The 22178-nt window shown below is 51.0% G+C and overlaps 9 protein-coding genes across 9 annotated transcripts; 4 read left to right on the plus strand and 5 right to left on the minus strand.

Moving 5' to 3' along the window:
• Positions 1-372: 372 nt before the first annotated feature.
• M431DRAFT_121508 (hypothetical protein) lies at positions 373-1071 on the plus strand (the record flags this gene model as incomplete). The annotated part of the gene is made up of 2 exons (XM_024912135.1): positions 373-869; positions 927-1071. The coding sequence occupies 2 exons, from the start codon at positions 373-375 to the stop codon at positions 1015-1017; spliced, it is 588 nt and encodes a 195-aa protein (XP_024771271.1). The 3' UTR covers positions 1018-1071.
• Positions 1072-2383: 1312 nt separating this feature from the next.
• M431DRAFT_510753 (hypothetical protein) lies at positions 2384-3758 on the plus strand. The gene is made up of 2 exons (XM_024919534.1): positions 2384-3154; positions 3318-3758. Exons 1-2 carry the CDS (start codon positions 2554-2556, stop codon positions 3506-3508), a joined length of 792 nt encoding a protein of 263 aa, XP_024771272.1. The 5' UTR covers positions 2384-2553; the 3' UTR covers positions 3509-3758.
• A 419-nt stretch (positions 3759-4177) lies between these two features.
• Positions 4178-4628, minus strand: M431DRAFT_510754 (hypothetical protein). Its single transcript, XM_024919535.1, has one exon. It carries the CDS (start codon positions 4562-4564, stop codon positions 4313-4315), a length of 252 nt encoding a protein of 83 aa, XP_024771273.1. The 5' UTR covers positions 4565-4628; the 3' UTR covers positions 4178-4312.
• A 3623-nt stretch (positions 4629-8251) lies between these two features.
• On the plus strand, positions 8252-9262 carry M431DRAFT_7949 (hypothetical protein; the record flags this gene model as incomplete). The annotated part of the gene is made up of 1 exon (XM_024922827.1): positions 8252-9262. One exon carries the CDS (start codon positions 8252-8254, stop codon positions 9260-9262), a length of 1011 nt encoding a protein of 336 aa, XP_024771274.1.
• A 1356-nt stretch (positions 9263-10618) lies between these two features.
• M431DRAFT_92889 (hypothetical protein) lies at positions 10619-11854 on the minus strand (the record flags this gene model as incomplete). The annotated part of the gene is made up of 3 exons (XM_024924414.1): positions 10619-11207; positions 11265-11405; positions 11523-11854. 3 exons carry the CDS (start codon positions 11852-11854, stop codon positions 10619-10621), a joined length of 1062 nt encoding a protein of 353 aa, XP_024771275.1.
• A 1653-nt stretch (positions 11855-13507) lies between these two features.
• On the minus strand, positions 13508-17980 carry M431DRAFT_92690 (hypothetical protein; the record flags this gene model as incomplete). The annotated part of the gene is made up of 2 exons (XM_024924390.1): positions 13508-17762; positions 17820-17980. 2 exons carry the CDS (start codon positions 17978-17980, stop codon positions 13508-13510), a joined length of 4416 nt encoding a protein of 1471 aa, XP_024771276.1.
• Positions 17981-18840: 860 nt separating this feature from the next.
• On the plus strand, positions 18841-19491 carry M431DRAFT_484580 (hypothetical protein; the record flags this gene model as incomplete). The annotated part of the gene is made up of 4 exons (XM_024916211.1): positions 18841-18893; positions 18966-19054; positions 19116-19247; positions 19316-19491. 4 exons carry the CDS (start codon positions 18841-18843, stop codon positions 19489-19491), a joined length of 450 nt encoding a protein of 149 aa, XP_024771277.1.
• Positions 19492-19703: 212 nt separating this feature from the next.
• On the minus strand, positions 19704-20837 carry M431DRAFT_223156 (hypothetical protein). The gene is made up of 3 exons (XM_024913578.1): positions 20763-20837; positions 20142-20624; positions 19704-20086 (listed from the first exon to the last, which is right to left on the minus strand). Exons 1-3 carry the CDS (start codon positions 20772-20774, stop codon positions 20057-20059), a joined length of 525 nt encoding a protein of 174 aa, XP_024771278.1. The 5' UTR covers positions 20775-20837; the 3' UTR covers positions 19704-20056.
• Positions 20838-21295: 458 nt separating this feature from the next.
• M431DRAFT_91995 (hypothetical protein) lies at positions 21296-22079 on the minus strand (the record flags this gene model as incomplete). The annotated part of the gene is made up of 3 exons (XM_024924317.1): positions 21296-21644; positions 21703-21761; positions 21837-22079. 3 exons carry the CDS (start codon positions 22077-22079, stop codon positions 21296-21298), a joined length of 651 nt encoding a protein of 216 aa, XP_024771279.1.
• Between the last annotated feature and the right edge of the window lie 99 nt (positions 22080-22178).

Below are 22178 nucleotides of genomic sequence, written 5' to 3' on the forward strand. Positions count from 1 at the left end.
TTCGCCCCTCTTGTTTAAAAAAGCTTAGTTGTTTGTGTTATTAGGCGTCTTTTTTATTCTCCTCCCTGTTCTTGGCTCCTTTTTTCTGGGTCGAGTGTTTTGTCGAGTTTATGCTTGGCAAGTTTTGTTCAACTATTGCTTTCTTTTATATCATTGCATCTTGAGTCTTTATTTTGATGATCGAGAAACTATATCAAAGACTCGACAACTCTTTCACCTTTATGCTACGAGTCCCCTATTCTGCGGTTACTCGTTGATTCGTAATCGTCGTATTCAGCCTCCACCTGGAAACCCCGAGAAACAAGTCTAAAAAGAAACACAAATCTTTCTTTCCTTTCTTTTCATCAACATCATCGACATCTCTCCATCAACATGGCTATCAGAACCACTTCTCTCCTTTTGACTATTCTCTATGTCACGGGTCTAGTTCTAAGTGGCCCGACAGCAAGGGATGGCTCTTCACCCCTTGCCGCCATCACAAAGCACTCACAAGCTGCATCTAAGCGAGACTCGTCGTCAGATCCAAAGAAACATCGTGTCTTCAGAGTCGACAAGGCTCTGTGGGAGAAAGTTTCCAAGACTGACCAGCCAACGAAATACTTCCTCGACGCAACTCTCGAGCTTCTCGAGACGAGCCAGAATACCGAGGTGGTCCCTGTCTTTCCTTCTGATGACAAGGGGAAATCTGTCATTGTTGACACCAACGGCGATTTGATGGCGTCGTATGGCCAGGATAAGTTTGTTCCTGTCTGGAGCCGGGAGAAGAAGCACCATGGCTTCCATCGACATCATGCCTTTGGTCAACGGTTTGCTCTCTTCATTTTGGGATTTTCTCTGGCTCTTGCCCTTGTTTGCTCTTGCATGAGAAAGTAAGTCTAAATCCATTCCAAACTAGTTTTCAATTCTCTAATTTGATTTTTCTATAGTTTGTACCGTCCAGCAGATGATTCTGAAAACCAAGAACCTGAGCCTAGTACGGTCGAAAAGGGGTTGAATCCCAAGAAGGAGGAGTCGTAACAGGATAGCAACCAGCTTTACATCTGAATAAAGCACATAGCTGGCGGAACAGAGACACATCAACTAGAAATAGTAACAAACGAATGAACGAGGCGGAGGCTCTTGGGATTGATTTTACACTTGGGGCGTTGAGGCATTTTACCAAGGGGCATAAGGCACTTGGAAACTACTCGAGAATGGGATTCAATGCGGGTTGTGTAAGCTGGACGAGAAACATGTATATCAGACACAAAATATTTCACGAGGTATAAACCACATATATATAATTTCTAATCGCAAATATTCAAGCAAAGAGACAGAAGCCGCAAGGAAATGGATTGCCAACCGAGAGGTTTTCTATCATGGATTAGAGTTTGATTACTAGTAGGTATGCATGGACGCGTGTACACCTGCAGTGGCTCGCTAGTCTCACTAGTTTAGCCCTAGAATCATAAGGTTATTTATTTACTATTACGCGTCATCCTGCCAGAAATCCTTCGAGGTCTGTCTACTCGCCACCTCTCTTTTGGGATTTACACGAGTTCAGTCATGCAAGCCATCTCGTTATTCACGTGAAAACCCACTATATACGATTCGGCCAGACAAAAGCAACCATCTCCTCTCTCCATCGAAGAGCGGGAGAATCAGTGTTATAAACAACCTTTTCTTGTTTCTATTACATCTATTCTTCTTATATCAAGTTCAAGCAGCCAAATGTCCCTATTTGGACAGGATGCTGAGTGCCAAGAAACTAGAAGCCAGAGGAGCAAAGCTGATTAGCCCGCGGGTTCCACACTTTCGGCGAGCCGAACTTTTCTTTTAACCTCGGGCCAAGACATACGAACTGCACTTGCAACGATTCTCTCGCCTTTGAGATTCAAAAAGGGCGCGTTGAAAAAAATAAAAGAGATGGGACAGTTAGAGAATTGTATGACGACCATGTCTCATATAATAATTCTCTCTGCTTTTCCAACTGAGAAAAAACGGCAAAATCATTGTTACTAGATAGGTAGTACTTGAATGTTTTCGGCGTAAGGTGGACAAACAGTGGATTACTTCGGCGCTAAGTGCACTATAAATGCGGGAGCGGTTAATTTGGCTTGCGGAGTAAAAGGTATGGGGTAACATTCGATATAACTACTCCGGACTACCACGATATCAACGGAGCTTCGGATGCTCTTCTTTCGTGATTTCTTACACGGCGAGCTTCAGAGGCATCTCATTTACACAATTCGCACTTGATTTACGCACTTACCAATTTGACAGTCTCTGTTTATAGCTTGCTCTCTTTCTATAGACATGGCCATGGCTACTTACGAAACGGCAAAAACGCAATTCGTCAAGGTGGACGGCCTTACCTTTGCCTATAGACAACTCGGCGTATCGCATGGCATCCCGCTACTATTCATCCCGGGTTTCAAGTGAGTCACCCGATTGATTAACCTTTTTTTCAATTTCCCCATTCCTCAGAGTCTCGTAATTATGAGAATTGGTCGTCGAAAATGGCCACTGCTGATGCCGTCGACTTTGCCTCGGCTGTTGCGACACAGACAAACAATGGATCACTGGGACCCGGCATTGGTCAATCCTCTTGCCGCTCAGCGTCCAGTATTACTCATTGACAACGCCGGCGTTGGCCGATCCGAGGGCGACGTTCCCGATACCTTTGCCGGTTGGGCGGCGCATTACAGCGCTGTGACCAAACAAATCCTTGGCCAAGCCAGCAAGGTTGACGTATTAGGCTATTCCATGGGCGGCTGCGTTGCGCAGCTCATGGCTCTGAATGCGCCGGAGCAGGTACGGCGATTGGTGCTCTGCGGGACGATTCCCAGCTCCGGAGACGGCGTTAAACCCTCGCCCGATGGCAAGGCGTTCAAGCGCATGAAGGCGGCCAGGACTGTAGAGGAGGAACAGCAAGCTTTCGAGGAAGGCTCCTTTGTGCAGCGCTCTGAGCGTAGTCGAGAGGCGGGTAAGCAAGCATGGAAGCGTATCGCCAACGGTAGAAGCGACTCCGGAGAGGTGAGATGCGAACCAGTGCCTCCGGGGCCAGCTCATAAGCAGGCGCTTGCGTTTGTCAGGTTTATGGATAAGAAAAACGCTTCCGATGGGAGTTATGACCGGCTCGGCCAGCTGCGTCTGCCGGTGCTAATCGCCAATGGTGAGTTCTCTCGCGTCTGCTTCTACCCCCCTCCCTCTTCCTCTCTGGCCCCCCTAAATCTAATTCTAGCGGCGGCCCCCTAACCAATGGATCGAACATCCGTCGGGCCACTGCGTAAAACAAGAAAAGAAGCAGTTGCTGATACGCCTGCGCTCTCCTGTAGGTTGCGAGGACTTGCTGCTACCTACCGACAACAGCATCCTGATATGGAAGATGCTTAGCTTCGCGGATGCACGGCTGCATTTGTTTCCGGATTCAGGACATGGGTTTCTGTACCAATACGCCGACGAGCTTGCGAAGCTTGTAAATGACTTTCTTGGCAGCAGCAGCTCGAGTCGCGGCAGTCGGCTTTGAGCGCTCCGGAACGTCCAAGGCATGAGTGATACTAGTGTCGATGCCTGTCTCGTACCTTAGTGAGCATGCAAGTCGCGTCTGTCGACAACGACGCGACGCCAGTTGTTTTCCTCATTGGTCTTTCTTTGCTTTTGGGTCGCTGCAAGCCCCGCCGCGATCAGCTAGGTCGTCATGTAACGAGAAAAATGATGACCCAGGGGCAGGTAGATGAATGGTAACATTTTGGTTTTGAACAATACACTTCGTACCGCGGCGTGCTTCGTAGCCATCCCAGGGCATCCTCATCCTTGTGCGTGCTTCCCGTTGCGTTGTGCATGTTTCCCCCTTTGAAGCTGGTATCACATGCAAGACGGGCCATTTGTCGCGAAGTTGTACATGGTGCTCCGTAGATTAGTACTCAAGGTAGGGAGGTGAGGCAGCCAGCCAATCATCAACGAGCGTTGACGATAACAATGTTGCAGCTCACAGGAATTGATCAATGGCATCAATGCAGCTGAGCACATAAACAGTCATCCCTTGAGAAGGAAGACGATTAAGGGGGTCATTTTTTTGCTTTCTTTCTCTAAAGCCAGCGGCAAATGTGATGGGGGCAAGAGTCCTTCCGAAAGGACGGTTGTCGGATGGAATAAATTCACTTTTCTTGGCCTCTACCCTTTCTTCTGTGCTTCTCTCCACACTTTGCTGACGAGAATTGGGTAGCACGAGCTATTACTGGTAGCAGCTCCGAGGGTAGTAGTTGTGCTTTGTGCTGGTTTGACTTTACTAGTGGTGATCATAATGCTGCTTGTGCACACTTGGTAAGCATCAAAGGAGGGAGCTAGCAGGCAAGGTTAGGTAGGTAAGGTAGCAGAGCGCCGCTCCCGGCTTTGCGTTACAGTCGTCGGCCCGTATGTGATATACGAGTGCTCGTACTGGTAAGGTAGCAAAAAAGGAAAAAGGTAAAAAAAAAATTAAGTAGTACGGGGAGATGGAAGCCAAGGCGTTGGTCATCTTGCAGCGGCGCTTGACAATGACGACGTCGTTGTCTTGCAAGAGTGTCGGGCAACGACATGACATTGGTTCTGGCGCTGATCCAGGCGAAGGCGTGAAGGCGAAGAAGATTGGTTGGTTGTTTAGCGTCGTCTTGTCAGAGTATCGGCTGGCCACCAACTCGCAGCTCCCTCCGCCTCAGCCGCTCCTATTCACGAGGACAGTCAGCCACCTGCCCGCTCCATCCAGCCGAGCGAGCCTTGCTTGGGTCGACGAGTCTCCTCTCGACGAACGAGAAAACGAGGCCAAGTGCAGGATAGGGGCCAGCCGTTCCCGCTATTGGCGTCCGTCACGCCACCCGGCGGTCCCGTTGGCAGCAACCCATTCTTATCCTGCCTAATGAAAAGCAAACGCACGAGACAGAACTGGGGGTGACAAGACACATCCGCGGCCCCCAAAGCAGCAGAGAGAGTCGCGATTGGGAAGCTGCACGAGTGTGGAAGTGAATCTTGACTGATGGAGAGCCATTCTGGCCTCGCAAAGGGCCAGATGCCGTCGTTATGGATCCTGAATTCGTACGGTACGCCCGCGGATAAAAAGGCCAATGTTCCGTTTTGCCTTTTTCGCAGCTGCTTTGTCCGTAAACCTTGGAGCTTGGTGCGTTTTTCGAGGCCCGCCCACGCAGCAGATGCAGATGATGAGGTACGACAGACGCAGGCTGCACGCCTCTGAGATGGTACCTACATAAGGTAAGCAGCGTCAAGGCATGTACAAGTAGTGCTCCCAAGCACAGCTCCGTCCACGTATCGTATGTACGGAGCAGCGGGCGGCAAAAGATGAGATCCAGATGCAACGTTCAAGGCAAGGCAAGGCAGGGAGAGAGAGACAGATGATATAGGACTGATTTGATTCGATTGGACAAAGAGGAGAGGGAGGGAGAAGGGGTAAAAAAAACATGAAGAGAGAGAGGCAAATGCAACTTTTTGAGCATCCGCCGGCTGGACTGGACTGGCTCAGAGCCGACATTAGTATTATTCCATTGCAGCACGTCTGATTGTGACTCCGTACTCGTACAAGCTGGCTGTCAAAGTACCTTTCTGGTACTCACATCACATTTTTGCTTGACTCCATCCCCGTCCTCGTGTTGGTGCGCCCGCGGCTGGTGCTGATGCTGGCAAGCTGAGGCTCGTCCCATCAATGGATCAATGGTGATATATTACAGATTACAGCTGCACCCCATTGGCAGCCGAGCTGCGGAAGCCAGCTCCGCATCGCTGCCGGCGGGGTTGCTCCAGCGCAGCGCCGCCAGCCTTTAGGCGTTCACCCACTGCAGCGTACGCTAGGCTCTGTGGCTCTAGCGGCACCCTGCCTGACGGGCGAGTGATCAGCGCCTAGGGAACAGAGGGCCTGCACGTAGCCGCCGTCACAGACCGTCGGTGAGGGCCAATGGCAGCATCCCTGATCTCATCCCTGGGCAGCTGCACTTGGACTAGCAAACTGCAATTGATGGAACTGATAGCAACATGGAAATGGGTGTGTGGGCAGGGGCTGGGTTTGCCGGGCCGTGGTTGCCTTTTGCTGCCTCGAGTCTGGCCAATCCTGCTGCTCCCCGTCCCCTCTTCTCAGGCCTTGTTTCCCTTTTTCGCAGGCTGGTAGCGCACCACTGCACCTACCTGCAGTGGCCCTTTCCGCCGCTACAAGTCAGGTCAGCCGGCCAGGGCAGGGCAGGGCAGTCGCGAGTGCACACGAGTACAGTAACTCGTACGTACCTGCGGTACCGTGGAAGGCAAAGGAGAGCTGGTGCTGGAAGGAGGTACAATTGCTGCGATTGTCGGTACCTCCAGTACATCAATTTGATGCTTCTGTCGAGCAGCTGACCGATGACATAGGGGAGGCAGGCGCAGCTCCATCAGCAGGCCGGTACCTCTACCTGTCGCAACTCGGCGCGACTTTGTCCTGCCTCATCATTCAGCGCGCAATGCGCGGTGCGGTACCACCCGTCTTGTACCGTGCCTGTCCCTACCTCCCGTCCTTGCTCCCGCCCACACCAGCAGCCTTCCATGTCCATCAAATCCCACTGTTGTATCGTGAATGTACACTCTGTACTCCGTAACTGCCTCAGTGCTACTCGTTACGTAGTCCCTAATACTAACCCAGAGCTCTTCTAAGCTGTGCTCCAATGTTCCAGGTAACACCCGTAAGCTGTGCCCCTACCCGTGTCTGTGCCCCCGTGGAGGCGGCCCGCGGTCTTTGAGGCAAAAGCCCAGCCCAGCCGTCATCCTCTCGCAATCAACCCATCATTCATGCACTCGGAATTGCTTCGTCTCGTCTCGTCTCGTGTCGCATCGGTCTTGCATCGTCTTGCATCGCCTTGCCTCGCTTTACTTTATGCGCCCTGCGTCGCCTTTCCCGAGTCGTCTCTAGCCGCAGTCGCCGTCTCCATCCACTGGCCGAGCCGGGGAGCTCCGCAGACGGGCTCGACTCGTCGTTTGTCTTTGCCTGAAACGCCCTCGAGCCATTAGTCAGTTGCTGTTCAGCTGCAGTGCTGCAGTGCGGCCGGAGCAGCAGCATCAGAGAAGCGAGGCCAGCTCGTTCTGTCCACCTTTCTCAGCTCAAGGCCAGGATTCGCCCAAATGGCGCCGCCACTCGCTCGCTCGCTTGCCATGATCAAACCTAGCTGTATGCTTTCTGGATGGGATGGTGCTACTGCAATGCTATGCCAGACTCGTACTATGCTGCTGCTATGCTAATACAAGCTGGATACATCATACAGCCATCCATGTCGACCTGTATATCCACCCACGCCCGCGATGGCCTCAGGCGCCGGATCCAATAGCCAGGTACGGACCCGACAACGACGAGGGATGGATCTGTTTTCGGTTCTTGTGGCCCCGTTTTCGCCAATCCCACGCCCCCGGGATCCCTAGCCTCATGTTTGCTGCTATCCGCACATTGGCTGGTGGTGCTACCTCAGGGACTCGTAATACACCGCATGCATAACAGCCACGAGCACACATGTACAGAGTATTACTCGTGCATACTCGTACATGGACAAGGCCTCGCTCGTATGCGCCGAGACGACGCACCCCGTTCCGTTTCCCTTGGAGCCCTTTTTGCGGCTGCTCTGCTGGTTGCCAAGGTACCTACATGTACGAGTGTGTATGGAGCGGCTCCAAGTCCAAGTACTGCGCATTGCCTTGCCTTGTACCTTGCTTGCTCGGTATGACCACCGTCTGCGCACATCCTTGGCCTCTTGTCTGTGTCTCTCACGCGCACATCCATCAGTCCATCCTATTCATCCTATCCCACTCATCCATCCAATCCATCCCATCCTCCCAAGACCCTCCCCCCGTACTGTACAGTACTTGTGCCTGCCACGCCGCAAATGGCGTCTCCCCAACAACGTGCAGCTCCGTCAACCTACATGACGCTGCGCCCGACGTCCGGCCTTGTCGCACCCCTTACATTCTTAAAGGGACGGGGAGGCCCTGCGGCTGCTCTCTTAGCTTCTCTGACCTCCGCGTGATTCGGGTCCTTTTGGTGATAGTGTCCGGATGAGACTTGGAGTCGTGATTCGATATCCAGCATTCTTTGTACACCTCCTGCTCCTGCTCCTCGCCCGCCAGAGCGCCCATCATACCCTTCCTCATCGCGCGCGCGCCCACACATATCATATACACGCGCATATCGCCCACACATCACATAACCGCTTCCATCTTATACACATACGTGTGGCAGCTCACTTGCTTGCTGTGCTGTGACTCCTGGTTCGCAATGATACCGATTCATTCGCTCCCCAGCGCCGCCGACGGCGAGGCTGATGACCCGTCCAGTTACGACGACGACGTCTCGTCCGCCGCCTCGGGCTTCTCCCATCTGCCCCCTGAGCTTCGTCTCAAGATATGGTCCTGTTCAGTGGAGCCGCGTATCGTCATTCTCGACGATCTTGTCCACAAGCCAAAATCGTATCCTATCCCTGTTGTCACTCGCCTAAACGCGGAAGCTCGCATTGAGACTAGAGAAGGCTACGAGCCCGTAGGCCGCGGATCTCACATTCACTTCGCCAGAGACATACTGGTCTGTGATCCCAACATCTCTGATCAAAGCTCAAACACGCCCCTAGAGGAGCTGGCCCCGCTTGTCGAGAGGCTTGCCTTTTGGGATTGCTTCCCTGACGATGGGCGCATCGAGGGGCTGAACCACTACTCTGCCTATCTGGAAAGGTGGTATCCTCAGGAGCGGCCTGGAAAGGTCGAGTTTGACAAGTTTTGGTTCCCAAACCTCAAGGACCTGTGGATTGTCAAGATTGGCGAGGTAGACAGGTCTTGGATGGTTGGCGTGGACCAAAACCTACCATACGATGTGCGTCTAAGAAAGACGGCCAGGCAATTTCGTTACTGGATAGATGAAAATATTGTTGAGATTGCGCCATTGGATCTTGATGAGCCAGAAACCAAGGCGGTTTTGCGGCAAGGACGATGCGGAAAGGAGGATTGCCAAGCGCTGAACCACGGCCGGTCTAAAATGGTTTCCAAGGTTATCTTCATGGATGGCAAGTATCGCGTCATGGAAGGCTCCGAAGGCTGGCAGCGTATCATGCCATGGTCTACCAAGGCGCAGGCCACCGAGAAGGATACCTCAGAAAACAGAATGAGATGGATCATTGTGGAGAGGATATTAACCTTTTCCCTAAGATGGGAAGGCTCTGACGATGAGGTAGCGACTTCAGCTCGACGAAAAGCGCCAGAGATGCCAGCACGACGGATGATATATGAGACGAGATAAAACGGGGGAAGGGAGCATGTTCCCTCAACCCAACATTCTGGCGACTTACAAAACTCTACACAACAGCATTTCTATGAATTTTTCATAGGGCCTGTTTTATTCGCAGCACCACCTGGAGCTATACCACTTACACTATCGGAAATTTGCACGCTCAGCAAAAGCATGCTTCGACACTTCAATTGCAGCCGCGAGATGACGGCATATCCTCAATGGAAACAATACACTAATTTTTGATCTATGCGTACTAATCTCTCGGAGACTTGTCCACAAAAAACACCCGCATTTGGCCTTCAAGAGACAGACAGACAAATGGAGCAGAGTTGGGGGTACAGACGGAAATACACGCGATTTCAACAAGTCGATCATTACAGCATTACAGAGACCATTTGGTATATCATTTTATCAGCCTCAGTTTAACTATTCTTTTCTGCCGTAACACACAACATCGGGACCGGCTATTCACCAGAGGCTTCGTTATACGACACTATCGGCTTGGATCACTCAGTCAACTGGGCGAGCATTGACCAACAATTTTGCTCGAACGGAAAAGTATTGTGGGATCAACCCTTGAACCGCCAGACCAGACAGGATAATTAATCCTGGAATGGCACATGACGGTCGTTGATACGCGTTCGCCGGGCGATGGATGAACTTGGGAACCGCTACTTCTCACTTTACGTCAGCACTAGCGATTCTATTTCCCCAAAGCTATGAGGCTTAAAAATACGCAACCTGCATGCAATAAATGGAAAGGCGAAATTAAATGATGGACTCACAGGATTGAGAATGTGAAGGTACTGTGATTTCTCTGCATTTGCCTCTGCTCCTCTTCTTCTTTTCCTTTCCTTTCCTTTTCTTTTTCTTCTTTTTCTTTGAGCTTCTTTCTTCTTTCTTCTTCTACGTTTTTTCTCCGCCCAGTTTGTTCTTTTTTTTTTCCGGAGGTTTTCCTAAATGTTTGGACTTTGGAAGGGAAATGAGATGGCTCTTTACGGAAAGGAGTTTTTTAACAGTCACTCTATAGGGAGAAATATGGGAGTCATTTGGACAGACTAAGATCAGACATGGAGAACTAGCAGACTAATAAGCCCTTCGCAGGGACGAATGTACGAGTTTGATGAGTTGATGCTGCAACGAGGGAAATGCTTCATGAAGGTGCCTCTTTGCTTGTTTATATAAATCGTACCCGTTAAGATGATTCGGTGCAGAAACTCTGATAGTGATTGTGATTTCACAGTGGGAAGCTAGTTGAATTTGGTATGTCTACGTCTATGCATTGGGAAACAAAACACGGCAATCATCCGGATCTCAGTTGCAATCTATTGTATTTTCTATTATGTGCTGGGCATACCAAACTTTTCATCTCTTGATTCGATTCAGCAGGGGCTCTCCTTTATCCCACCTCTCCAGATTCTGGAGCAATACATCGGTTATCCTCTCGGTCAACTTGGTAGACCGCCAGCTGATGTGTGGTGTGATGAAGACGTTTGGGGCTTTCCACAAAGGGTGTTCTTGTGGCAAGGGCTCCTGTTCTGCGACATCCAGAGCGGCTCCACGGAGGAGTCCTCCTTCAAGGGCCTCGATCAGGGCGGGCGTGTCGACAAGGGGACCTCGTGCGACGTTGATGAGGAACGGCTTCTTCTTGCCGAGGATCTTGAACTGCTCTGCGCCGATGCAGTGTCTGGTTTGGGGGCTCATGGGAAGACTGAGGAGAACGATGTCCAGGTCCTGGCTAAGAAAGTTGTTGACGGCTTCGGGGCCGGAGCCGGAGAACCATTTTGCGGGGAGGAGGCCGTCTGGGTCACCGGTGCCGGGGACGATGTATTCTCGGAGCTTCTTGGACTCTGGAGTTGGCCGGGGACTCAGAGTTTGGACGTATATCTCCATGCCCAGCGCGTGGGCTAGGCGGGCGACTTGTCGGCCGATTGCGCCGTAGCCCATGATGCCCCTATTTGGTACACATGAGCTAGAGATCAGCTGGAGAGGAGATCGGTTGGCTACTTACATGCGGAGACCAACGGAGTCTGTGACCTGGCTTTTCGCGAGGGCCATATCCCAGACTCCTCTGTCTGCTTGTTCCATGTAAGTCTTGAAATGGTGTGAGTGAGTTAACCAGGCGCCAATGGCCCATTCGGCAATCTGAGGTCTGCAATTACGCAATGCTCCGTTAATACCGGTCTTTGATCACATTGACTCATTTCCATCCCATTCGACTCATTTTTCTTAACGTCAGAAAGGGGTGAGAGATAGGAAAACAACCTACGCATGAACACCGCTCGTATTGCAAAACTCGACGTTCTTGTTCAGAAACACCTCATGCTCCAGCCAAACGTCCCATCCCGCGGATCCCAACTGGACAAACTTGACATTCTTCATCTTGGCCGCGCTGGGCGGCGGGACGACGGAGAGCAGCGTGACGCCCTCCCAGACCTCGTCCGGCAGCTCGTCGGTGTTTTTCATTGTGCTATTTCCGGGGGGGTAGGTTTCCATGTGGACTTTGAGTTGGGGCCAGCGAGCTTTGACGGTTTCGAAGAAGCTGTCCGGGAGGGGGATGGGGTAGTGCAGGAGGAGCTTGTCGTCTGCTGTGATGGGCATTTTGGCGGATTTTTGTGGAATATTGTTGAAATATTGGGAATTGGGAAGGAATGGATATGAGTCGGGGGAGTGAAAGGGGATAGCAGCTTGTTGTGTGTTTGATTTATATAATGATTCGTTTTGCCTTTGGAGCTTCACCAAGCCTCGTTGGTATAAGACCTAGTGAACTCTAAGTTTTTGGGCCACAGAGTGAGACTGACAGGAATGAATGCTGTGGGAAAAAAGGCACAGTAGAAAGATGATGAGATGAGAAAAGCAACACAGAAAAAAGAGAGCTCCCATTAAGTTTATTATGTAGTTAGTTGGTCTCCCCCTCATTCTCATTCATTTTCTCAAAAGCTCCCTTGGTACAAACCCTGACAAGCTCAATGCCCGGGCACGTCATCCACGCCACACGGAAGCCTTTCCGACTTGCACAAATAGCCCAGTTCATGCCAACGTGGGGGTTCAAGACGCCATCACAGGGGGGGCAGCAATTGCTACGGTAGGATTTGCTGCATTAATAGTAGCTGCAGGTTGATAAGGATCGGGGAATGACTTCGTGTAGGAATTGGCGGATGGATCCTGAAGCGTTTTCGCCTCGCCGATCCACCCGAGTCAACGAGTCATTTGCACCAACTACATCGCATTCAGAAAAGGGAATATTCACGATCATATACTTCATTGGGTAAATGATTCAACTTCCTTCGTTTAATTAGACGAGGGGTGGGCTGATCTAATCCTTCATTCTCAGCATTTGCCCAATTAGCAGAACGGTCATAATTAGCAGAATGGTCATAAGAATTAAAAGCTGGTAGGGCTGTGTAGGTTAAGCCATTTTTTATTTTCCCCGATTTTTGATTTATGCCCTATTCAGATCCTTTTTTTTTTTTCATGTTGTGAGATCTTAGAGCTGAGTTTAAAATTGGAGCAAAGCTCTTGTGAGATTTTAAACACTTTCATCCTACCTGAGTCAAAAATTGGCTTGCCTTTGAAGCTTCTTCGCCGAGACTAATCGCCGCTGTCATTTTGTCAACAAAAATGGAGATAAATACGGCCAGTCCAGTCCAGATACACGTAATCTTGGCCGATTTATCCTCAACCGGCTCTCGCTATCCGAAAGAAGAAAAAAAAAACTCAACATGCTCGTCACATAAGCTTTCGTTTCCTCGTCTATTTGTAGGACCTCGCAGCCTCAGCAAAATTTGGATTCCACATGCTGCACAACATGGCCCCCTCCCCTCCGGAACGGCATGATCGGGAGCGGCACGGAAGCTCACGGTCTTCGGCCCGTGGCCGAGTTCCGCAGTCTCCAGCTCCGGGGGTTTAGCGACAACCACCGCCGACCCGTGAACCGTTTCTGCTGTCATGAACCATGCTCAAGGGTATTCTTTTTTTCAGAAACTTTCACTATAATCTTGCATAATCTGCGGATGTGATGAAATACTAAGAAGCATAATCATCAATGATTCCTCGGCAGGGAAATTGGTTGTATTATGAGTGAATCAAGCAGTTAGCATCGTAGATAATTTTTATCCCTATCCATTCCCATCTTTAGTCCTTGCGGATAGATGACAAGAGCAGATTGGCAACACGCCCTTCTAAATTATTGTCTGCACTTGCTGTCATTTAGAATCGTACAGCTTGTCCTGTCACCCTAGAACATTACCCCCCTCAGTTCCCCCTCTTCCCATTTCTCCTTTGGCTCGAGGCTCTTGACCAAGGCCCTGTAGGCGTTTTAAAGCGTACGAGACTCAATCCAGTCGATGCCGTTGCACCTTGCGCCCTACTTGGTACATTTCTACCAACACGTTCCCAGTCGCCGTTAGTACCCACTCTTTGATGCTTCTCATGCTCTACATCGCTGCCATCCATTGCTGCGCCCGGTAGCAGCAACGTCTTAGACTGTGTTTTCATCACGGCGCCCTGGAGAGCCGCCCACGATTCCACCTGACCTCTGACGGCTTCTTCGACGCAGTTGCATTCATCTCCAGCCGGGCAGAACATCTCGCCCGCAGCATGCCACTCTGCAAGGCAGTCTTCGTGAAACGCGCACCCGCATGACAGGCACGGCGGGAAAAGAGCGTCTACGGGCTCCAGGCAGTACACACAGCGGAGCTGGTTCTGGATACGATGACAACGATCGCAGGTTCCCACTGCTCCACCGACCTTGGAGTCGGAAGAAGTGTAACGCAAGGGGTCTAATTGAGTCTCGTGAACAAGGCATATACCCGTCACATCCAACCCGCGGCCAGAAGCAGCTAGAATTTGCAGCTGATCTTTCTTGCCCATAATGATAGGTGACGATCCCGTCTTGAGGTGGGATGCATTCCCACTGGCCCCATCGTGGAGCGTAAACGAATCGTGAAAGCTTCCCTCTACTCCAGCAAAAGGCGATTCGTCCTTCAAAACGTTGAATTTCATGACTTCCAATCGAGCGAGGGGCTGTCGCCACATCTGCAACATCTCTGCATATGCATACCGGTAGTTGGCGTAAATGTTGGCTCGGCTCGGCTCCAGTAGAGGCTCGCTCAGCCAACCGTCATCATCAAATATTGTTTGATCTTCCACAAATACCGAAACGCTCACCGGTACGAGAGACATCAGATCATCTCGGCGGTATTCGTCGTCTGACACCGAGTTCCTACCTCCACTAGAATCTCCCACGGGATAAGTCGGCCCCGCACTAGCATATCCCGTACGCGGAGTCAGCGTATTCAAAATCATCTCAGCTGGGCTTGGCTTCTTTCTCAGCTGTCCCGCCGGGGGTGATGACGAACTTGCCCCCGTGAATGACCGCGGGAAGTTTGTTGAAAATGCTGAACTTAACCCGGTGCTAACCCTTGAGAGAGGTCGGTTGGAGGGAGACCGCGATAGCATTGTTGAGGGAGGGTCTGCATCAGCGGTCAGAGGCCTTTTTGATGGCGGTGTCTCGCCGCAGGAGTATGAATTCGTGCCAGGCTCGCCAGCCCACATGATTCCATCATCAGATGCGTGTGAGCCAGCATAAGGAAGCGGCGTGTGAAGAGTGCCGGGTGTAGTCACATTCGAATGTGGTACACCTCTTCCATAGATATTCCACGTAGTGGCATCTGTAGGGAAATAGTCTAGGGAGAAGGACGGCGCCTTAAGAGGAAGTGGTGTTTCCTGGGATGGAAGTTGTGATTCCACGTAGGCAACACTGTCATCGGCCGATGATTCGCTAAAGATGCATGAAAGCATCGCCAACATTTGTATATCGGCAATCATCTCAAAGTAGCTGAAGAGTTCTTGGATAAAATCCTTGGCCAGCGGATGCCGGCCCCATTTCACTCGACCTAGCAAGGCACTGTCTCCTGCTGGAGTGTTGCCCTGATCGTTGTCTAATACGCGAGTCTTGGACACAACATCGCGGGCGATGACAAGGATAGAGCTCCGTCTCTGATTGCTGGCCAAGACTTCGAGTGGTATGCCCTTCTTCAAAAGCAGGGCCAAGTAGTGCCATACATTCATAAGGTCGGTGTAACCATATTTCTCTGCAACTCTTGCGTTGTGCTCGCACACATCTGCTCCGTCACCAAAGATGGCATACTCTTGTGCAAACTCCTTCTTAGAGGGCAGGTCAGGCCGCAGATCGTGGATTGATATCACATTTCGAGGTCGGCCGATCCGTCGGCGGCTTGTGCCCGTACCTGTGCCCGTACCCACTCCTGTTCCTGTTCCACCACCGCTGGATCGAATTGATCGATCTTCGCTCCAAGCCTTCCTTAGATGCCGGCTTGAATGATACCACAGGCTCATTTTATGTATTGATGTAGACTCAGAGTCGCCTGATGAAGAAGAAGACTCGTCAGTTTCCTCAGAGTCTGATTGATCCTCCGTAGCGGAAGCTTCCTCGGTCGTATACTTGTATCGCGGAAGGGGATCCTGTGTCAGGCGACCAAAGCCAGCGAAGAATGGTTGGTCTATCCTAGTACGGTCTTTATTCGCATCCGCACTTGTTTGGAATAGAACCCGTGCTTTTTCTTCCTTTGTCGGGAAGAAGCAAATGAGTCGGCCATCATGCGAAAACCGAGCGCTACAGGTGAGGGGAGGTGGTGGAATAATGAGACGGGCAGGAGTCGCAATTGCGAGGTCCGCGTCTTGAGGAGGGAGTTCCTGAGACATAGAGGCCGATCCACCTGCTGGAATGTCTTCCTCCTCATCTGTTGAACTATCGTCGGCCAGCCCGTCATCATCATCGTCTAAGTCGCGAACGTTCTTGAAGAAAGTAGTGCTGGACTCGAGATCAACTTCGCCTAACAGGTAGGTGAATATTACTTCCAGGCAATTTTGCTTTCTTCGTAAAAATTGTTCTGCGAGTTCATGTAGCTCTCGGTTAAGCCGCTTGTGCATTTCTTCTGGCATAAATGAGCTCTTCTCGATGATGAATTTTGGCGCTTTGAGCTTGGGATACTCCAAAGGTATATCAATCTTCACCTTGATGAAGATGGCTTCTCCGTCCTTCCCCCATGGGCCATTGAGCGAGGCACTCAACGTTAAGTTGTCCATGTCGATATTGTCCCACTTGACCTTTGGGATCTGAGTACTAACACGGAGGAGCTCTTCTTGAATTGTGTCGGGCTCGCCCCATTGGTCGTCAGGATAGCCGTGGCCCATAATGCCGGAGTCCTTAGACATTAACCGCCTAGGCCCATCCATTAAACCTCTTCTCTTCGTTATACTGATACCCTTCATCCAACCGATCTGTGCTTGACTCGGATCCAGCCTCTTGCCTGATCCACTTTTGGCTTTCATTGATGGTCCACGCCACGCCGGCCTCATCTGACGACCAAAGGGCGCAGAAGATCGTGCAGCAGCCGTAAGGGCACTTTGCTTGTGACCCGCGCCGGTCCTTGAATCTTTCATTGTACTCGTCCGTTTGTCAAGGTTGGATGCATCATCAACGGTGCGGAATGTTTTGTACGTTGCTCCCTTTCGAGTAAGGCTGATGCCGTCCTGAGCTGGGGTTCCTTTCTTGTATCCTACGGCTGAGAGGATATTAGGGTCGATACAGTGAAGTCGTAATTCATTATCCGTTCCCCAGGATACAAGTTGAAATTCTCGCTCATCAAGGTTATCTTCTGAAACCCCGCCTCGAGTTCTCCACAGGAACTCCTTTGCTTGGTGGCCTCCATGGCCAGGAAACACAGCAACTGGTTTCTGTGACTTTTCCTTAGTCGCATCATTGGACCATTGGCGATCATACAGGTATAGATCCCCAGGTTCGTTCTGAGGCATTGCTAGAAGGCCATGACCAAACGGCGTATGGCGGGCTCTCCAAACCGGATAGTCAGTTTGAATAACATGCTCCAATTCGTTGCCGTCATTGCTGTAATCCCAAAACTTCATACTCTGGTCCAAGGAGCATGTGACAAGACCAGTCGCTTTGCTTCGATTCCAGTCCAGGCCATATATCTTGGATGTGTGTGCGGTAATGGACTTGACAGGCTCCGAAACCTTTCGCTCGTCCCAAATGCGCAACCAACGATCATGTGATGAAGCTAGGATGTGAGGATCGCGACGATTGTACTTGACTTGGGTAGCACCAGCAAAGAAATCACAAAAGGTAAGTACAGGTTGACGAGGCCGGCGCAGGTCCCACCAATGCACATAGCCGTCTACGGAGCAAGTTGCAAGGAGATCGGGATGGTGGGCTGAAAAGTTGACGTCTGTGATGGCCCTAGTATGGCCCTGGAGAGAGTGCTCAATTGCGCCAGTGCTTGAATCGTCCCGGAGATTGAGATTCCACACCAGCGCACGGTGATTTGCCGTTGAGACGACCCAATAGTCTCGAGCTGTGAACGGAGACCATTGCACGTCGACAACCAGCCATGGCTGGCCAGAGCCTCGCAGACGCCGCGGTGCACTGTACGGCGAGTCTAGATCGATAATTGCAAGACCTTCTGGTCTAAGGGGAGGTGTCAGCACTCATTGCGATGCTCTTGGACGCGTTCTCACAACTTACGACGCCAGCGCAATGTCTCGCCCTGAAGGCGAAATGGTGGCAGAGCCGACGACGCCCTCGACATGGATTGAGCCGTCGGCCTCGAAGCTCTCACTGTCATACGCCGATTTGATGATCCGGCCCTTCTTGGGCGAATCAGCCAGCTGGTCAAATGTCGGCATCGTCCTCTGTTCTCTCCTGCAGATTGAATGTTTCTCGCATGTCGCGGCGCATTTGCGAGCCCTAGGCAGAGTGTCTGTCCCGGCTGAGGTGGCAGTCGTGTTGCTGCCAACAGCTATGAGCAGCTCGCATTATTCATTCGACTTCATAGGAGTAAAATAAGCCGTGTCCCGGCTTTAGAAAGTGTTCAATGGGCTGAGCGCCGTCAGATGATGCTGAGATGGTGGTTGAGTTAGGCTGAATGCGCGCCATGATTTGACAGCAAGGGGCGTTGAGACGCCACAAGTACCCTGTAGGTTGCTGGGCTAGGGGATTCATTTGCATCGGTACCTGAGCTAGACTTTCCCCTTCTGTAGGCGCCTATCAAGGTGCTGTCGGATCTGTATTGCACGCTACAGCCAGTGCATCATTTCTGATAAGGCGAACTGTGCAGTACCGGTAGCACCGAGTACCTACCGGGTCGTCCAGCACAGAAAACTTTATCCTGATCAACTACGAACATTCAGCCTTGTGCAGGGCAAGCAGAAGATCATATAGAGCATTTATCAAGCAAATAAGAGACTCAGGGACATTACGCTGAATCAGAGAAGCTTTTCGGAGCTCTTCTTTCTGCTCTCTGTCTCCGCGCCTCTTATCGCAAACTGCCCCTCTGCTGCTACTGCTGCTGCCTTTGTCAGGCCTGTCTTTTCAGTGTCGCATGCCCCGCCTCATCTTTCTACCTTGCACAACTCAGCCTTTGCGCTAATCAACGACAACTGCGATTTGTGTCGGCAGCAGAAGAGTCTCAGATCACTGTCTCTCTTTTATTTCTATCTTCTAAACAGATCTGTGTTGCCCCCAAAGCAGACGAGAATACGTCAATATGGCTCTCCCGAAACGCATCATCAAAGAAACCGAACGCCTTATGGCGGAACCGTGCGCCCCTCCATCTAGATGCTCCCAGTCATATCGACCCTGTCCATATAGCTGACAAACTGCTTGCCATAGAGTTCCCGGAATCAGCGCCGTGCCTCACGAAGACAACCTGCGATACTTTGACGTCGAGATCCACGGTCCTGCATCGTCACCATACGAAGGTATTAGCGGATTCCTCAAAGATGGCGCAAGCAGGAGAATACGTACTGACGAAGACACAAGGCGGCATTTTCAAGCTCGAACTCTTCCTCCCAGATGACTATCCCATGACTCCACCCAAGATTCGATTCCTTACCAAGATTTTCCACCCGAACGTTGACAAGCTGGGCCGCATTTGCCTGGATGTTCTTAAGAGTGCGTTATTGAAAGCGATCTTGTTTGTCCTCGGAATCTTGTACAAGTATGCTTACACATCGTCACAGACAACTGGTCTCCTGCGCTGCAGATCCGGACGATTCTGCTCTCCATCCAAGCCCTCCTCGGTGCTCCCAACCCCGATGACCCCCTTGCCCCCGATGTTGCTAAGAGCTGGAAGGAAGACGAGGTGGCAGCCATAGCAACGGCAAGAGAATGGACAGAGAAATATGCAAAGGCTTAGACTTAGAATCGGAAGATGAGGGACAAGAGGAAGAAAAGAGAGAGATATATGAAGATATATTTCCAAGACCTGCGATAAGTTTTGATATCAAAACGGAAGCTTGCTACGGGGTACGAACATTTATTATGGGAGGAGTTGAGAGATTATTCCTTTTTTTTTTTTCTTTTTTTTGGCTTGGTTGCAAATATTTTAGAAGGCTCAAATTTGTTTCGAGATGAGCCGCAAGCGTTACTGTCCGCGCTTCTATGGTGTATGTTTTAGATAGTACAAGTGGTCTTGCAGACAGATATACCACTGGCGCAATACATCATCACATTACACTTGCTGCTTAGAAATTCATTATTATAATTGCTCCTCCCATACAGTAATGGCCTCCCATTTTTAAGTCTATCGCCATTCGAGATTTATGTTGTAATTTTTTGTTTTTTTCTCTTCTTGTGCACAAATACATAAGGGGACGCAGGAGATGGAGAAACAGCAGAAACTTGACGCCCCTGCCCCGAATTCTTGTATCTACAATGCTAGAGTACACATAGGGAAGTTGAAATGGGGTAAAATGAACTTCTTAGACCATGGCAAGATCGCCAAACTTCTCCTGTACGGGGTATTAGCGCTGTACATGTCATCACAAAACCAGGATATGCACATACCTTGTAACCAGGCACCATCCATCTGCCCTTGGACACCAGCTCGGCGGTCTTCTCGTCGATGGACTTCTCAGCGGCGGCAACCTCATCAACGGTAAGCTCGTCGAATGGCCGGGCCTCCTCGATGTTCTTAAGGGTAGCAGCCAGGTCCTTCAGCTCCAGGTCGACGGCCTGCTTGGTGGCCTCTGCGTTCTTGACGGCCTCAACCTCAAAGGCGTCAATGGCCTTGATCTGGCGGGAGACATCGTAGGTGACGGGCTTGAAGGCCTTGAATCGCTTCTCGATCTCGTCAATGACGGCCTGGTTCTTCAGGACGGAGCGGTAGTGGGCGAAGTCGACGGCGGTAGGCTGCTCGGTCAGCTGCTGGACCTTGCGGCGGGCGTCCTCGTTGCGCTTCTTGAAGGCCTGCAGGGAGGCGACGGTCTGGCCGCGGAGGCCCAGGGACGAGGAGACCTTGACCCAGTCGAGCTTGAGAGCTGCGCTTCGCTGTTTCGGAAGAAGATGAAAATTAGCTCATGAACGTAAATGTTGCGCATGTTGATCAGCGCCCTTCGACCGCCACGTTTTCCCCGTGGGATACTCGGCAATCAAAACATTTTTGCGCCAATTGAGGAACAAACTAACCGTGGCCGCCATTTTGAGATGTGATGTGAGGTCTCGTTTGGGATCAGAGAGCGAGATCTTTAACGGAGGTTGATTGACTTTGCCGAACTTGCCCAGCCGGGGCCGCTTGCACAAAATCGCATCACGTGACTTTACGCATGGCTATTTCTTAGTCAGCCAATGCGAGTTCGAGCCGGATGCATCTCATACCCCCTCCTAGGTGAGCTTGTGAGGAGCTCAGATCGCTCATTGGGCAAGTACATGCTATATAATAACAGAGTCTGTGCATTAGAGAGCGTTGTGTGCTTATAACGTCTTTCATATATGTAGCCATCCATAAAAGTCATTTCCATGATGCTTCTTAATTACTTGAGCGCCGAAAATCTATGTCACAATTGCTCGTAGAAACTTAGACAATCTCGTCTTTCATGCCATCATTTTCTTTCTTCAAGGACGAGTAAAGCTCTTGGATGAACAATAATACAAATCCCTAGGCGCATATAGTTGCGCAGACTAATGAGATAATTTCAAGCACCCTGCCCATATCCCCGCCATTAGATACTCAATGCCATAATGGAGTTGACAATATCATTGTCGTTCTCCTTTAGTGCTTTTACAGCCTTCTTGCGGCTGACATTGGCCTGGGTCATGACGAGCTCGATATCCTTGTCCTCCAGACCCTCGGCATCGACTTCCTCACCGTCATCCTCTTCTTCCTCCTCCTTCTTAGTCTCAGCCTCACCCTCCTTGCCGTGGTCGTGGTCGTGGTCGTGATCGTGGTCGTGGTCGTGATCATGGTTGTGGCCAGCGTGCTCAGCCTCGGCGTTGGCCTGGGCAAGCTGAGCGGCGGCAGCCTGCTGAGCGGTGGCGTTGATGTCCTCGATCTTAGCCTCACCAAAGACACTGCAAGAAGGTTAGATGCATATTTCCCCATTCCCCCAGGCTAAGATTTTTTGCTCACATGTAGGTGTTGCTGTTGGGGGACTTGTAGACTTCGGGGTTGTTGATGACAAAGAGGATCTGTGCATATCCGTTTAGTCTCCATTTTCCAGATCAAGCTCAGGCAAAACCGCCTTCCAAAATCTCGAGACCTACGTTCTTGGGGCGGCGGAGAGTGACTCGGGTGATGCCAGGGACTCGGACCAAGTTGCCCTTCTCCAGTAGGGCCTTGCGGGCCTTCTTCTCGTAGCGAGAGTGGACTACAGCAGTAGAACCGGCGGGGAGAGATCCATCGCCGAGCTCTTCAGCATCGGACTCATCGCTGGAATCCTGTTCCTCGACCGTGGGCTTGGTCTTGGTCTCGTCGTCGGGAAGCTCTTCAACTCGGGGGTTGGCCATTTTGGTGACTGTGGTGGGGGATAACAGTATTAGCTTGTGTCCCCTCCTTCGTTTTCGCACGAAAATATTCTGCCTCAGCGAAATGACCGGACGAGCTTC

Source organism: Trichoderma harzianum, assembly GCF_003025095.1.
Source record: "Trichoderma harzianum CBS 226.95 unplaced genomic scaffold M431scaffold_11, whole genome shotgun sequence".
Classification (NCBI taxonomy): domain Eukaryota; kingdom Fungi; phylum Ascomycota; class Sordariomycetes; order Hypocreales; family Hypocreaceae; genus Trichoderma; species Trichoderma harzianum.